Source organism: Anarrhichthys ocellatus, unplaced genomic scaffold (assembly GCF_004355925.1).
Source record: "Anarrhichthys ocellatus isolate YVR2014 unplaced genomic scaffold, GSC_Weel_1.0 scaffold15, whole genome shotgun sequence".
Taxonomy (NCBI): Eukaryota; Metazoa; Chordata; class Actinopteri; order Perciformes; family Anarhichadidae; genus Anarrhichthys; species Anarrhichthys ocellatus.
In genome coordinates, this window is record NW_022280045.1 from 4,116,461 (window position 1) to 4,133,052 (window position 16,592).

The 16,592-nt window shown below is 42.2% G+C and overlaps 2 protein-coding genes across 2 annotated transcripts; one reads left to right on the plus strand and one right to left on the minus strand.

Annotated features, from left to right (window-relative positions):
* Nucleotides 1-374: 374 nt before the first annotated feature.
* Nucleotides 375-9,504, minus strand: ppm1la (protein phosphatase, Mg2+/Mn2+ dependent, 1La). Its single transcript, XM_031854730.1, has 4 exons — nt 8,453-9,504; nt 4,963-5,137; nt 3,230-3,391; nt 375-2,860 (listed from the first exon to the last, which is right to left on the minus strand). Exons 1-4 carry the CDS (start codon nt 8,849-8,851, stop codon nt 2,505-2,507), a joined length of 1,092 nt encoding a protein of 363 aa, XP_031710590.1. The 5' UTR covers nt 8,852-9,504; the 3' UTR covers nt 375-2,504.
* Nucleotides 9,505-11,808: 2,304 nt separating this feature from the next.
* On the plus strand, nt 11,809-14,116 carry otol1a (otolin 1a). The gene is made up of 5 exons (XM_031854737.1): nt 11,809-11,855; nt 11,970-12,451; nt 12,539-12,628; nt 12,781-12,852; nt 13,020-14,116. Exons 2-5 carry the CDS (start codon nt 11,992-11,994, stop codon nt 13,904-13,906), a joined length of 1,509 nt encoding a protein of 502 aa, XP_031710597.1. The 5' UTR covers nt 11,809-11,855; nt 11,970-11,991; the 3' UTR covers nt 13,907-14,116.
* Nucleotides 14,117-16,592: the final 2,476 nt, after the last annotated feature.

The following is a 16,592-nucleotide window of genomic DNA, read 5'->3' on the forward strand; positions in this document are numbered from 1 at the left end:
TTCATTTTTTGCCTATGTGTTGGCGAAATGTGCAGCTTCGTGAGACAGGTGGTTGGTGGAAAGAACACAATTGATTGAAATTTCTGGAGAGATGATAAAACATATTAGTCATTACTTATCTCTTTTGTTGTGCCCTTGAGCAAGGCACTTACAACTTAGCTGCTTGATCAGAATACATATTCATCTAACATGAATGAGAAAGTGGTGAAACATAAATAAAATGAAACCTTTTAAAAAACTGATGAGAATTTAATTTAAAAAGACCGTTGAAAATAAAGAGTTGTTCTGTCAATGAACTGGTGAGGGTGCTGCACATGTTGATGTGAGTAATGTAATGCCAGAAGGCCTTTGAGATAATCAAGACTGGAAATGCATTCAAGATGAAAGACTTAGTTTAATACTGATAGTTTGCATACAGATTTGGTTTTTTACACTGCCTTTTCTTTTTGCATTGAGCATCAGCTCAACATGTGTGAACTGCCTCTAAAAAAAAAAAAAAGTGATGGGTAATTTAGAGGACAAAACATATTATACAGTATGCTGATTTGGCAATCTGACAGACACACCCAAACAACAATAAATAAGGCATTCGGTAAACTGTTAAATAAAAAAGGCGTCTCTCAATTGATGCAAATGTCTTTAAACACAGTGGTAATAGGGAGTTGAACATGAAACAGCAGCAAATTAAGTTTTACTGTCACCTTTCTTGACAGGTGGAGCATATCATATTACTAGCTACTGCATTCCGGGTTGTACAGTTCACGATGCGTCACCTTTTAGTCCTTTTCTGGAGGAGGGGGCTGGGGGTCAAAGGCAGGCACCAGTGTCCACGGTAACATTGTATGTACGTTGTTCATGACATGGATAAGCGGAAGCACATGCCCTGATATACAGATGGTGTAAAACAACTTTGATGGAACAGTTTACTCCATGAAACTGCAGTTACCAAGAGGTCAGCAACTAAATCAGGTTCTACGTACATTAAAACCCTCTTGTATTACTGAGGATATACAGCGTTTACATTGGCTGATATGTAAGAATTCAACCTTCAAAAAAAAACAAAAAAAAAAACGTTTGTGTGTCTGTGTGCATGTGTTGTATGTTGAAGTAATACTCCACCCAGAATCTCTCTTCTGAGTATCACTAACCGTCTGCACTTGAAAAGTGGAAGTACAATTTTGTAGTTTCTGCCTTCAATGAGAAAAGTGGCATGACCAACCCTCAGCTCATTCATTGGTTCAACCTTAACATTAAACAGTTACATCCATACTTACATACGTGGATGGATTTTGTCTTTGTTAATTACAAACAATTAATAAATTGATCAGCCTTTAAAAAAATGATTACCAGTATAAATTGTTTAATCAAATTTACATTAAAATCCCATAAAAACTCAAAAGTAAAAATTTGTATTACTAATTCAGTTTACTTTCATCTTTAAATGATGAATTAGTTATTACTAAATGGAATCACATTACTTAAAAAAAAAAAAAAAAAAAAGGCTTTTAAATGTTATTTATTATTCCAATTGCTCAAGTTTCCTGCTTAAACATTTACAATTTCCATGTCTGTTTGAACTTAAAGACAGTTCTTGGTAATTTAAAGATGTGCAAGCACCTAAAGGTTGAACAAAATCCAACCCACAGAGCAGCAGTGGGAGCTGTGATTGGCCAAAGTCCTGCCAAAAGAGCAGCTGGCCAATCAGATCTGTTGCTTATTAAATTCATATTTATGCAACTTCTTTTCCACATGTGACACCGTTTCAAGCCGTCTGCAGCCAGAGGGTGAAACCATGGTTAAGAGCTATACCTCTCAAGTCTGCAGGCGGTGAGTGTTTGATACTCAAGAGTTAGATCTTAGGTGTAGCATCACTTCAAGTATAAAGGTATCGATCCACTGGAGTCTTTTTTTGTATTTGACAACATTTTCCAGGTCAAAACTGTGACAGACGCATACATTAATCGAGAGCATCGTCACAATGCAGCAAGCAGGGTGGTGTGATTGCAAATACATTTGCAGTAGCTTCCTGTGGTTGCGCAGTAATTCTTAAGTAGGCACTAGTTGAAGCCTTCTTTGAAGAAGCCTCCAGTGGAGCTGTACCATGTATGTGCATGTACAGCAAACAGTAGTTATTCAATCACAGTCTAATGTGTGCTGGTTAAGAGAAATCCCCTGTCTGCTGTCTGTCTGTCTGCTGTCTGTCTGTCTGTGTGTGTTCATGCATCTCCACTGTTCTCAGTAAGTGTTTATCGTTAAGTGAACAGATGGTTATGAGATGAGTATTGTGTTCAAATGCCCTTAATTCAATCAAAAACCTACAAAATAAAACAAAACATCATTATGTTGTACACGTTTTTGCATGTGTGTCTGTATGCGTGTGCACATGTTTGGTTCCCAGTGTCCATACTTCCTCCAGTGATATCACGCTCACTGCTTCACCCAGAAGATGCGGAGAATCGTTGAAAACATTGATCACAATGTGAGCTCCCGATCTTGACCCTGACCTACTCCCCCGCCTTGCTGCTCCCCCCAGCTCCACTTTTGAACTTCACCACCATGACGGTGATGTTGTCGGGGCAGCCGCGGTAGAAGGACTGGAGGACGATGCTCTTGGCGCCAAAGTGAGGCTCGTCCAGACGCTCGCGGACGAACCGGACGGCCTCCTCGTTGCTGAAAGCGTCCCACAGGCCGTCTGAGGCCAGGATCATGAACTCTGGCTGCAGCTTGTCCATGTCAAAGGTCATGATATCGGGGTCGGGGATGACTACGTTGAGGTTTTTAAGTGGGTAGTCCCCTAGGGAGCGGGACATAGCCAGGATGCCCTGGACTCTCCAGGATCCATTAAAACTGATGAAACCTCCTGGAAGTGAAGAAATAAGAGTGAAAAGGTTTAAGCACGGTCTGGTGATCTGCTAATGTGGACTTACAGTATTTCAATCAAATGAATGAGTAAGTGTGGCAGAAACCTGAAATGAGCTGGAAAGAGCTGACGTTTTAAATACTGGGTTGATTTGATATAACTTAATAAACAAATATCACCTGTGAAACTCTTTTAATCACACAGCCTAGGTATCTATTTCAGTTAAGTCTGACCCTGTGCGTTATCAAACACAATGCTGTTTCTAAATTGACCAACAGATGGCAACAAAGGGCCCTAAATTCCTCCCCGTGAGAGTGCAGTGCAGGTACATTCAGTGTGTGGGATATTTGACGGGGTTGTTTTCTCTACCTGCCCTCTTGATCCTCTTGCGCTCCTTCAGCTGGTACGGCTTGTGGTCGTGTGACAGTGCGACAGCGTTTCCGTCTTTGTCACACAACACGCCGCGAGAGTCTCCAACGTTTGCCACTGTGAGTTCTCTGTCTGAAAGCAGGGCTACCAGACATGTGGTTCCTGCATGGGGAGATCGGATGAGAAGGACAAAAAATAAGAGGAAACAGTCCAGAAAGCTGTTTTTTAGTTAATGTTCCAACAATTCTGAATTAAATCTGGTTGCCTGTTTATTTGAAACAGCGGGAGCAACAGAAGCATGGGGTTTATCACATAATAAGAAGATGTAATGGTTTTCCACATCTCTTGCTATCACACTGCACCTGTGTTGCAAGAGAAAAAAACTCTTTGTGCCAGATTTAATGAATTATCTAATGTGTTGCTTGTGGTTGCTGTTCAGAGCAAACAAGAGAATGAAAGGTAATGTTTGGTTTATGTGACATTTAAGATAACAGGGAGTGTTACAACAGTCTTGGGCCACGTCCAAAATGTCAGTAAATATATCTCCAGGAATGAAAATGTCATGAGATCTCTGGTATGATCATATCTGCCACTATTATATTTTCATTGATGTGCCGCACTATAATAAATACAGTGATTTGTAAAGATTAGACCACCTAATCCCCATAGCCTGAGTGTACATGTAGAGTAACCTACAATGACATGAGTGAGTGAGTGAGTGAATCAACTACAGAGTAATACAACACTCAGCCTGCACTACAAGTGGAGCATGCAGGAGCCAGAATAGCAGTTTGTGTTTACATTTACAGAATAATTATCATTGTTTCAAGACCTCTCTTTATGTTTTGTTGATAGCCGTGATTCACTGATTTTGATTGGCAAATTGGGGTTGTGGTAAAGTTAAACATGTTTAGGAAAAAACTCGGGGAGAGAGGAAGTCCTAGCTTTAGTGGAGACCGAACAAAGTCTTTTCACCGTCTCTTCTCATCGTTTAAGAATATATCAGTATCATCTTCGATACATATATTATTTTCCCTCTCTCACACAAACACATTTGAGTCTGACATTGTTTATTGGCCTTCAACATTTGGTAGGATATGAGTTTATTTATTATTTTAGAACAACAAACAAAAAGCGCCTGGATCTCCAACAAAGGTGCGTTAAAACAACTATTGCTGCATGGGCTATGACTTTAGAAACGGAATAGCCACTATATTAAGTAAAAAAAACCTGAACGTGATGGATTTTTTTCCGCACTACTCCTCCGACACTGGAAATTACTTGATTTCAAACAAGGGATTAAGTGGGAGTGGAAGAACAGACGCGACTGGATTTATGGACAAGAGGTAAAAACAAACATTATTGGATGTGCTATGAGTCATTCAGCTGTCATTGTCTGTTAAACTAAGGAATTGTTTGTCATGTGGATTTCTCGAGGAGGACTTGCTGTTGTTGAAGTTGCTTTCGCTTGTGTGTTGGATGCATAGACTTGATAATAAAATGGTTGGATGTCTCGTGGAGGATTGGATGTTGCTGGAAATCGCCGCGGCTGGAGCGCTACTGCAGAGCCAAATATCATTACCAGTATATTTTTCTTTTACTGCAACTGCCCTTACAGCTTTCTTCCCGTCTTCTCTCTGTTGACCCATTAACTGTCCCCCCACCACACACACACACACACACACACACACAACTAAATATTCACTTCCAACCACTCTCCTCCGCCTCCTAACCTGCTTCATCGTGATTGGCAGAGAGCTTGTCCAGCATCTCCCGATCCACAGTCAGGATGCGCTGCTCGAGGATGCTGCCGTAAGAGAGAGCGCTCTCTCTCTTCTCTCTCTCAAAGTTCTGCAGCTGCTGCTTCAGGGAGTCTGGCAGGTGGGCCTTCACGTAGTCAGCCGCAGCCTGGGAGAGAGAGGGGGGGGAGAAGGGGAGGGAAGAAGAACATGGGGAGGGTTAAGACGGCGGAAGAAGCATAGAGCTGTTGTGGTATTGATTGTTTCAAATTAGCTTAAAAGGTTCAGAATGATCTACTTTATGTCAGTAATACATAGACAGCTGTAAGAGAGGTTACTGCTTGTGTAACTCATACATTACTGCAAGATTTTAAGGCTAATCTGCAGTCATCACATGGAGTTTTCAGCTACTTTATCCCGTAAAGCTCAAAGCTGCACTAATCAATATTCATAATAATAAAGTTATGTTTGGCTTTCATTTTCTACAAAACAAAAAAAAAAAATCTGTTCTTCTTATTAATTTAACTGGCTGCACCGCATTATACATGTACGGTTCATCACATTTTGTGATTAATTATCCTCAGTTTGGTCCCCAGAATAGAATAAATAATGTTACTATTTAGGTTTCCCCCCCATTGTTACCAGGTAATTTGACCCAGTACTCTTTACATGAGTACTTCTTTCATTTCATACAGCAGGTGCTCTGTGTTGAATTATTGAACAACCTCCTCATCCCCTAGCCACCCTCCTCCTCCATAGTCTTCTTCCTTTTCTTTCTCTGCCAAGATTTCCATTATGCTAATGCTGTCGAATCAAATCGTTATTAGGAAACCGTCATACCATCTTAATGTTGCGGCAGATACAGAGTACATATTTCATATTCACAGCTCTTATGGAAATAAGTTCCACTTGCACGCTTCACCGTTTGTCTTTCTGATGTTCTGATGATGTGTGAAAGCAGTTCTACAGCACAGCTACAGACCTTCAACATTCATTCGCAACCAAAACTCACAACCACTAGACTGAAAATGTTTGTCATTAATTAAACGGCATTGGGAGTAGAATACAGCGAGGAAACGACACCTGGACGTGATTATGGTATTCCCAGTGATCATAGAGTGTAACCGTCTCTTCCTGCTGCTGGACAAATGTACTCATTCATTTAGTGGAGCGAGAAAAGGGCACTCAGTGAGCCACGAAATGAATTTCCATTTACAGACTTCATAAATGACTCAAATATGTCACAGTCTGAGGATTTAATGAGGTTGATTAATCTGTATCGTGGATCTCTTGACATCGCTGCTTTATTGCCCTATGAGTCATGAATTCAATTTTATGTAGCAAAGTAGTGCGAAAAGCCCTTTGAAAAGTTGTAAACTTTTCAAAGTTCCTGCTTCAGCAGCAGGTATAGTCTCTGTAAATCATGAAGGGGAGCAGCAGCTTTGTGCTGACTTTTTATAATTCTGGGCCAGAAACTCACTACCTCCATAAAAATACAGGGAGATAAAAACAGAGCGGCGTTTGAGAAATGTCCTGCATATTTTCAGAGCCGGGAACACACTGCACTGCCAGAGACAGCCTGGTTCTACCGGCCTGTTTGGTTTGGCGGCATTCACTTCATTTAATATTGCCGATGTTTGTGCGAGTGCGTGTTTGTTTTTACAGTTGTGCCAAACTGCATAAAAAAAAAAAATAAATAAAAAAAAAAAAAAAAAAATCACAGCAAATAGGATATCCACACATGTTGTGATATTTCCGACAACACCGCCGGCATTGAGAGTCCCCGAAGACAAACACAGCTTTTCCACACAACCCTTAACTTTGGACCCGTCGTTTTACTATCTGCATTTACTTTACTGTTGGTGCTTACTTTTTAGCAGTGTGTGTTTCCATATATCAGGATGAGGTCTGTGTATTGATGCTCATGACCCTAGAACAGCTGAGGTCCATGTCAGAGTGACACATTATTTTGCAGTCCAAACCCTATTTGACTGTGACTGAAAGATGAAATATAAAAGAATGGAGCAAACTCAAATTAATACACAGAGATGCACATTTGAGCAAATAAAAGGGAAGAAAAAATGAGAGAGAAAGAGTGAGAGATGTCAGGACGGACAGGAAAGATAAATATGTGTTTAGGGGACAGGAATAGAGAGGGATCCAGATGGGTAAACACCTTTGACTCTCTGTTTGTTGTCTCTCTCTCTCTACGATTGAACACAAACAAGCGGCAACTAATCTTTTACAAAAAGAGAACGGAGAGTTCCCTTTAGTATTTTTCCTCGAATCAAATTGTAAGTGCCGATGTGCAGCGGATCAGACCTGGGAATGAATGTTCTGGTGTGACCCGACGTTAAACCAGCAGGAGAACATTTGGTTTGAGAGACGGAGCTTTAATTCTCATTCATGAACGTTTAATGCGGATATGATATAAGAACTATATGCTCAACCCTGACATTCATCTTTTAGTTGCAAATAACACTTTGTACACAGAGCTTGGAAGATGTACATTGATGAATGTGTGTTAGAATAATGATTCAAACTAGAACTGGGTTTAAATTAGAAAACTCCTGAGTTCAACTTTTTATATTAAGATTAATAAACCCCCTAAAAATGTAAGATACCTAATGAATAGAGCTAATGCCCAAACTTCACTGCTTCCAGCCTCTCAAATTGAAAAAGGCTATTTGCTGGTTGTCTTAGCCGTCAATGACAGTCAACTGAATATCTTTGGGATTGCTGTCTCGACAAAACCATCTAAATATGTTCCTGTGTTGTGTTAGTGAAAAAAAAAACAATAAATGATGTGAAACAGGAATATTGGGCTGTATATCAGAAACTCAGCCAGTATCATTCACTGGAACCTCTGGGGGACAGGGGGTGGCGGTGTGACAGATGGCTATAGGACATGTGGTCTGAAGGGAGCCATGAGAAACCACTGACCCTTGACGACACAGGGAGTGGTGGAAAGATGGACAAAAACTACTCTCACACACACAGCTAACCCCCACGCGCACACACACACGGTCTTTGTGATGCATCCAAAGTCAACTCCCTGATTGGCAGCAGGACAGAGGAGGTGTTCACACAGAAGAAGACAATGATGGAGAGGGGGGGGGGAGGGGGGCTCAAGGCATATGTATGTGGCACAGTAATTAACTGTGTTCCCATAGAAACCTGGCACGGTGCTGTTATTTTCTATCTCTTATAATATCACTTTATTCAGAATATTATATATCATGTCACAGTGTTGTTGTGATACATCTCCACACATTTCACAATAGGTTGTATTGAGCATGCACCCCCCAAAAAAAGCAGCAAATATTGAGCTACTGTATGCTTTCTCCCAATACCTCCCCGTCTCTCTACCTGTGCACTGAATTCAAAGTGGCGCTAACTCGCGTGCAGCTGCAGGTCTGGATGAGTCCAGCCTAACGCACGCGGATAACATCGGCCTGTCTAACCTCTCCCCTCCCAGCCATACCTCTCCACCGTGGCCGTCAAATATCCCGAATATGGACGGGTGGCTCTTGTTGGCGATGTCGGTGAGCACCTCGAAGCGGTCCTCCATGTGGTCTCGCCTCCCCTGTATGGAGTACACGGCTACGTTGTTGTTCTTGAAGTCCCAGGTCTTGGAGAACTCCGCGTCCAGGACGCTGAGGCCTCCCAGCCGGTCGTTCTGCATCATCTCCGCCACTTTCCCCTTCACCATCTTCACGGCGTCCCGGCTGGACTTGACGATGGTCTTCACCTCGTCCGTGTGGAAGAAGTAACTCCACAGCGCCAGACTTATGCACAGCAGGAACAACGTCTCCGGCCTGAGGAGAAAATAACGCATGATCCGACCCAGAAGAGACAAGAGCGTCATTGTGTCTCCTATCATCACACGCAACCAAACTGCGATCTGTCTCTCTCTCCTTTTTTTTTTTTTTTTTTTTTTTTTTTTTTGCACAATTCACTCCATCCGTTCGCCAGGGGTGTGAAGAAAAATCGATTGACAAAGACTGAATTTCAACATCTAAAGTGTTTTCTACGGAGGCCTGTTGTCTCTACTCCGACCGCATACGCGCACTGTGCACGGCAGACTGCCAGACACCGGGCCGAGAAGCGCACGACAAAACGCGGGCAGTCCACCGTCACTGACTCGGTCCGATGTCTCGGTCCTATCTTCGGCTCTCTGAACAGCTGCGAGAGGATTCTCCGAGTTGAGCCGATCTCCCGCAGCCCATTGTAGGATGACTGATATTTCGGGTTGGACCCACCCCAACAAGAGACATGTCACCGGCGGGGCCGAGACTCGACGATGTGACTGGAGGTGTCCTCCTTTTCCGCCGCTGACCCCGTCTCTTCCCTCGGATAGCCTGTTCTGTCTCCGCATTCAACAGCACATACTCCACACACACGTCTCCATTCTCGAGCTTGTGTCAAACCAATCGAGAATAAGACCGGTAGTCAGCTGTGGATGTCTTAATAAAGCAAAAACATAAGCGGAAGCTGAAGCCAACTGGTTTGCACAAAGGATGTTATTTAAATCGGGGCTTTATTTTGAAAGTATTTAGTGGAAGTAGATCTTTTGACACTGACTCATCCATTATGACAGAAGTGCGCAGCTGCAGGATCATACGATGGATAAGACATTGCGGATTGAAATGATGATGTCATCTGATATCAGAGTGATATTAAATCTAAATGCATCTCCACATTGTATGACCCTGCTGACTTTTCATGTCAACTGGACATTAATCAATAGAATACACTCCATACCATATTTGTAGACGCACACAAATAAAGCAGCTATATATGCAGCACAATTTAAATTCAGATAAAAGGGTATGACACAATAACACACTTTAGATTATAATATGGGTAATAACAATTGCGAGAAGAGGCCTTTGTTCAGATGTTGTGACAGCAGTGCATTGACCCAACACTGCCACCTGGTGGCTTCATGGAGTAATATTTCTCTGACAGTCCTATCAACGTCACAATTCATACTCACACACGAATCTAATTAATGCAGTCACCAATATTATTAAACGTTTAACACTTAATTGAAGGTACATTGTAGCATTTAGGGGGAACTATTTGCAGAAATGGAATATAATACTATAAATCAAACCGTAGTTCTCACTTGGCCCACGGGAGGAGTTTCCGTTGATTGCAATCTGAAACCTCACAGATAGATGATGCCAAATCCTACACACTGGACCTTTTTAAGCAAAGGAATGAGTGAATCTAACTTCAGTTTTGTTTTGTAATAGTAAAGTATAGTGTTGGAAACCAGTCTTTCCCATTTCAGAGTTGGTGTTGTCATTGGGCCTGTTTCACAGTATGCACAAATCCGTGCTTAGACTGGGCACTGACTCAGACCGTGCGTACGGCGCAACTGATGAAGGCATCTAAATGTATCTCATATTACACTCACATGCATTAAAAAAGGCTTTAATAGACAACAATATTTAAAAGATTGAGAATTTAAATGAATGATGTCAAGGTTATGAACCTTCGAGCTATTCGGTGCAACCCAAATACATTTATGAAATAAATTACTTCTGGGAGAAAATCTTTGCCTGATGTCATCACTTTCACCCTCATTTCCCCCACTTATGGATGTTAGTTCAATAATTGCGGGGTGTCTTTCCTCTCAGGCTGACAGATCAGGTGTTCCTTGTCCTCCTCCACCTCCACCTGTTTCCTTGTTTTTCATCTGATTTGGTATTGTTTTTTCCCGCATAAACTCGAATATCAATTTATTTTTTTAACGAGCCCAATAGCTTCAGTACTTCTGTTTCCTTCTTTAGAGAAATAGGGGTGTGGCAGTATGATTTGCCAACATACACACTAAAATAGGCACTGCGGTAACAATGACATACTTGAGGATGCTTGGGTGATTAAATCTGGATGATTTAATTTTCTTTCTTGTATTTTAAGAGCACACATTATACAACACAGGTCTATAATAAAGCAGTGTATGTACTCAGTTTGTCATGAAATATCCTCAACCCTCAGCTAGACAATTGTCGATGTTCGTAATGACCTTCTTTGCCTTTTTTCTCTTTTGAGTTCATTTATTATTTTTTTCATGTACAGTATCATATGGCTCCACATAAGATTGTGTGTGGAACCTTGGCAACTAATGAGGAATCATTCAGAGTTAATGTCAGAGGTTTGAAACTACATCCAGCACAGATTCTGAGACGCGTAAAGCTTGGTTCAGTGGGGCCAGGTTTCCATGAGGTTTACCGGGTTTACTGGGCTCTTTGGGTTGGTTTGATCAAGGAGATGAACGGTTGGATCAATGTTGCCACGCCGTCTGTTTTGGGACATTGATCCCTCTCCCACTGGGTGCATGGTGATCCATTTTCTGCTTTGAGGTGCTGCCAATTGGTGTGATCACTACAAGGTGTTGCACCCAGTAACTCTCACATGATGTGCTATTCATTACAAATGATGTGTGTGTGTGTGTGTGTGTGTATGTGTGTGTGTGTGTGTGTGTGTGTGTGTGTGTGTGTGTGTGTGTGTGTGTACTCTATGCTTATGTACGCATGTTCTGCGGATGTGTGTCTTTGTGTGTAACCTTATATTTCTGCTGTTTGTGTACAAAGCAAGCATGTGTGTGAACACCATTTAAGCAGTGTGTGCACTCACAGGCCCTGGAATCATATCCCACATCACAAAGAATAAAGTCTTGCCTTGTATACAACCTGCTTTATTTCATATCCCTCAGGAGTCATGTAATCTGTTCCTGCCAGCCCACCTACCTCCTAATAACCCCGGTGTTCAGTCCCTTGTTCTCTGTCTCGGGCCAATATAAGGAAAGAGGCAGGCTGCATCAATCAGTCGATGGAAGGGATGGAGTGAAGAGTCAACACCATTTACATCAACAGGTAAGATGCACTTGTTGCTTTTATATTCATCGTTAACACACTGTGATGCAATACAAAAAAAGTGCTGCACCTGTTTTATCTATTCCTCAAAACTGCCACTCTTCTCCCTTACAGCTTATTGCGTCAAGCACTCAGAATGCCTTCCGTTCGCCTGGTCCTCCTGACCACGCTCCTTGTGGTACAGATGGCCACGCAGGCCTCCAGCACCAGAACCACACACTGGCCCAAACCTCAGACCACCAAGAAGCCCCCTCGAGCTGGGAGCAGCGGCGGAGGTGGGGGTGGAGGATTCGGACGCACCACCACCACGACCCCATCTCCTTCTAGCAGCCTGCAGACGGATGAGACAACTGAGGTTACAATGGACGCTTACTCCCTGTCCGCTGCAGACAGCACCACCTACTCCAGCGACACTTACTCCACTGAGTTCCCCACCGATGCCATAGCGCCCCCCGGGAACACCCTCGGAAACTATACCCTTGACTACAATGAATGCTTCTTCAACGTCTGTGAGTGCTGTCCGCCAGAGAGAGGCCCCGTAGGGCCCATGGGAGAAAGTGGGCCACCAGGACCGCCAGGAGAGAGGGGCCCTTTAGGTAAGATAGATTATCATTTTCCGACAAATTAGCTTTTGGTGGTCAAATTTTGTGCTTCTTCATACTCCTCTCTGTTTTTTGTTTCAGGGTTACCAGCAGACAAGGGAGAAACAGGGCTCAGAGGACCCCCAGGACCAGCAGGACTACCTGGAGCCAATGGACTCAATGGCGACATAGGTACTACGGGGCTTAACAGCAGGAGAGTTTTTGATTGCCTCTCCGTTTCTCTCTCTCTATCCGTCTCTCCTTTCTTGCAAAACGCCATCCTGTATAAGTCCTGTATAAGTATGTTGTCATTTTCTGTGCTTTATTTATCAAAACTACCACAGGTGACAAAGGTGATCAAGGATCGGTGGGTCTTCCTGGTGCCCCTGGCATCCCGGGAAAACCAGGAGAGAGAGGTCAGTAAAAACTTTTACGTATCAGATCATCTCCTTTATTCATACTGAATTAGATGAGATTAAAGTATCTATAAATGCACCCACATGTGCAAATGTACATTACTATTGGGAAACGTAAGTATTCTAATCACAACATGTCTTCCTATGTGAATATATACTTTCTATAGGTGATCCGGGCCCCAGAGGAGAGAAAGGTGAACGTGGCTTCAGTGGTCTGAAAGGGGACCCTGGAGAAAGAGGAGAGCCTGGCCTGAATGGGACTAAGGGCAACACCGGGCGAGAGGGGCCTATGGGTCCCCCTGGGGTAGCTGGGACAAAGGGTCAGATAGGTGAACATGGACTTACAAGCGAGTGTTTACCAGGCGACAAAGGTCATGTGGGTGAGCGCGGGCCCCCTGGTCTGGGAGGTGAGATGGGCCCCCCAGGAGTGAATGGAACTGATGGTGCAAAGGGAGAGAGAGGGGAGCCAGGGCCTCCGGGTGGGAAGGGGGATACTGGTGCCAGAGGGCCCCCAGGACCTCCAGGAGGCAGGGGCATGGCAGGGCTTCGGGGGGAGAGGGGAGCTAAAGGTGGGCGTGGGCCTCGGGGCCTTAAAGGCCCACCGGGTGAGAGTGTGGAACAGATTCGCTCTGCCTTCAGTGTGGGCTTGTTTCCAAGCAGGTCCTTCCCTCCGCCCGGCCTGCCCGTGAAGTTTGATAAGGTGTTTTATAACGGGGAGGGGCACTGGGACCCAGCACTCAACAAGTTCAACGCCACCTACCCGGGGGTCTACTTATTCAGTTACCACATCACCGTGCGCAACAGGCCCGTGCGTGCTGCCCTCGTGATTAATGGGATACGGAAGCTGCGAACTCGGGATTCTCTGTACGGCCAGGACATCGATCAGGCATCCAACCTCGCACTGATGCAGCTGAATGAAGGCGACCAGGTGTGGCTGGAGACGCTGAGAGACTGGAACGGAGTTTACTCCAGTAGTGAGGATGACAGCACCTTCTCTGGCTTCCTGCTTTACCCAGACTCAAAGGACAAGACTACTGCTATGGAAAACCAGTGACTGCAACCTTTGACCTTGAATGAGGCCCGATTTTAACTTCTTGTAGACTCTGCACAGCCTTCAGCCGATTGCACTGCCCTGTCAAATTAATGTGATTCAGCTAAATGCTGCCGCTTCGGTTTCTGCTCGCTGCTGTCATGCTAATCAAACTAAATGCTTTGCTTGCCTTGCTGTATTTGGAGATGGATGAGGCTTGATTATAATGCTGTATGCAACACTTCAGTTCTTTGTAACAACGCATTAAAAATGACTATGCTTGAAATGGATGACCCTTCGGTTTTATTTATTCAGAACCAGAACTAGAAGCTAATTTATAAGCCATTAGTCTCTGCAATTAGGATAGATAAGCTCTGTGTCAATGAGGCCAATACAAATTTGGGAACAATTGATGTAAATATTCAATGATTGCATTTGGTTCCCACTAGAGGGTGTAAGGTGTCCAAGTTCTGTAAAGAGGTATTTGAGAGCATCATTAAATGCTGAGATGCTGAGAGAAAATCATAAAAAAAAGGTTGCACACATTGAATGAAAATTAAATGTCCCAAAATAATTATTCTTATTAAGACTCAACATGTTCTTGTCCACTTACTGACTGCAAAACAACAGGAGATTAATACTTACTAATGCAGATTCCATTCACACAGCAGAATGGATCATTCTTGCGGACTCTCGTCATTCACTACAGTCTGGTCTGTTAAATGGGGATTCACTGCAGGAGAGAAAGAGTGACATCCCTGTTCCTCTTCATTATCAGCAAAGATTGAAGGCAGTGATTCATAGCCACAGGAACACAGACGACTGACATGAGTTTATAAAAGCATCACCCAGAAGCAGATGCAAGTCAAAATAATATTTTTGCATTACATACCAATAACAATAGATTAGCTGCACCAAACAGAGAGGACAACCCTCTGCAGCAGAGAGACAGATGAACACAGTATACATTATACTCTGGTGTACCTACACTGTACCATTTAAAAAAACTGATGCTCCTGTACACAACATCAATCCAGCTGGAAGATAAATTGAATTTAGTATTTTATATCTCTGAGAGGTTACTGAGACATTTTTTATGTTGTGATGAAGACATAGGGAAACTGCATTACCTAGTTCTAAAGTATTTTTTCATTGTGTGGTGTTACAATTATTACATTTTTACAGACTTTGCCAAATCTTCAGTAATTGTAATGAAAATATTTGTATCACTAAATTAGATTTAAAGTGACTAAACCTTAAGAGGGATATAGTTAAAATTGAATAATGTTCATATTGTTTTTGAGCAAATTGGAGTACCTAATTTAATACTGAGCAAATCTATTTTGCTAGTTTATGACCAGAATAAACTAGTTTTTGTGGGTTTTGTATTGATGTCAATAGGATACGTGATGGCCTTTATTGTAATATTCTGTTAGGGTGTTGTGTATTTAAGTCATTTTTGTCCAAACTATTTAGAAAAAAACCTTCAGCACCTCAATGTGTGACAGTTGCGTCAGAGGGAAGTGCAGTCATAAAACACTTACTGCTGAAATATTTATTAATGTTACGTTTCAGGCAGTCCGACCTTCATTAGGTGTATAATGTTCCCTCCGCAATCAATTACTTTGTCTCTTCTTAATTATTCTTCATTTTCTTATTTCTAAATCTATCTCACACATTGATTGCTGTTTTTACAATAAAGCAATAAATTGACCCGACATCTTGGGTCATATTAATGTATCCATACAATACACTTAAGAGCTGTTAGCATATATAAATGTCTCATTCATTTTCATACAAATCTGACCCGAGAACACACTCTGTTTTTCAGAGGGAGACATAAGTGTGCACTTAACCAAGATTTTAGCCGGTGGCACATAAGAAGATAAATAATTACTATGAAATTAAATATAATGACGTAATAAACATCAGGGAATTCTATTTTTAACGACAAATATCCAAATAAATGTTGTCAAGCACAGCCTGCATTTTTGTACATTTGTGTCTTTTATGAAGGAATGATTAAAAGCAGGTGATACTTTCTTTTCTCCAAATCCAACGACCGAGCGTTGGATCTGCGTGTGGGTCAAAAGTCAAGAGAAGAGAAATGAACCAAGATTGTAAAGGGAATAAAATATATGTGAATTTTGAAATGAATTAAAAGTGTCATTTTTGGGAGAGACAGCGACCAAACATGATCAGTTTCGCAACTGATTTAATAATTTGTGTATGACTCATAACAAGAAAGGAAGGATTTTATTTTGCAGCTGACTCTGGGTCTTTAAAGCTAAACGTTTCTCCCAATTGGACAAAGCTTATTGATTGTGGGAAAACAACATTCTGGGCAATTGAAGATTCACTTTAATTAAGAACATAGGAAATATTTTGTAACAGAAACATAACTCTGAAACCTGTTAAAGAGGAAGGCCTAGAATGGCATCTTCATCTCCTGGTCAAGGACATAAATTTACCTTAAATTTCCAAATTTATTTATGTTGTCGTTTATATTTATCCTATTTATGTTGTTGTTGTTGGTGTTGGCGGTGTGTGTTTGTGTGTGTGTGTGTGTGTGTTAAAATGTTATTTTGCTTGTTTGTTTATAGGCCTATCTGTGGATGTGTGTGTGTGTGTGCATTTATGTATTTTCTACTACTCTGTGTGAAAATATAAATAACTACCTTGGCGGTGTGTGCAGTGTAATCTGCTCCCA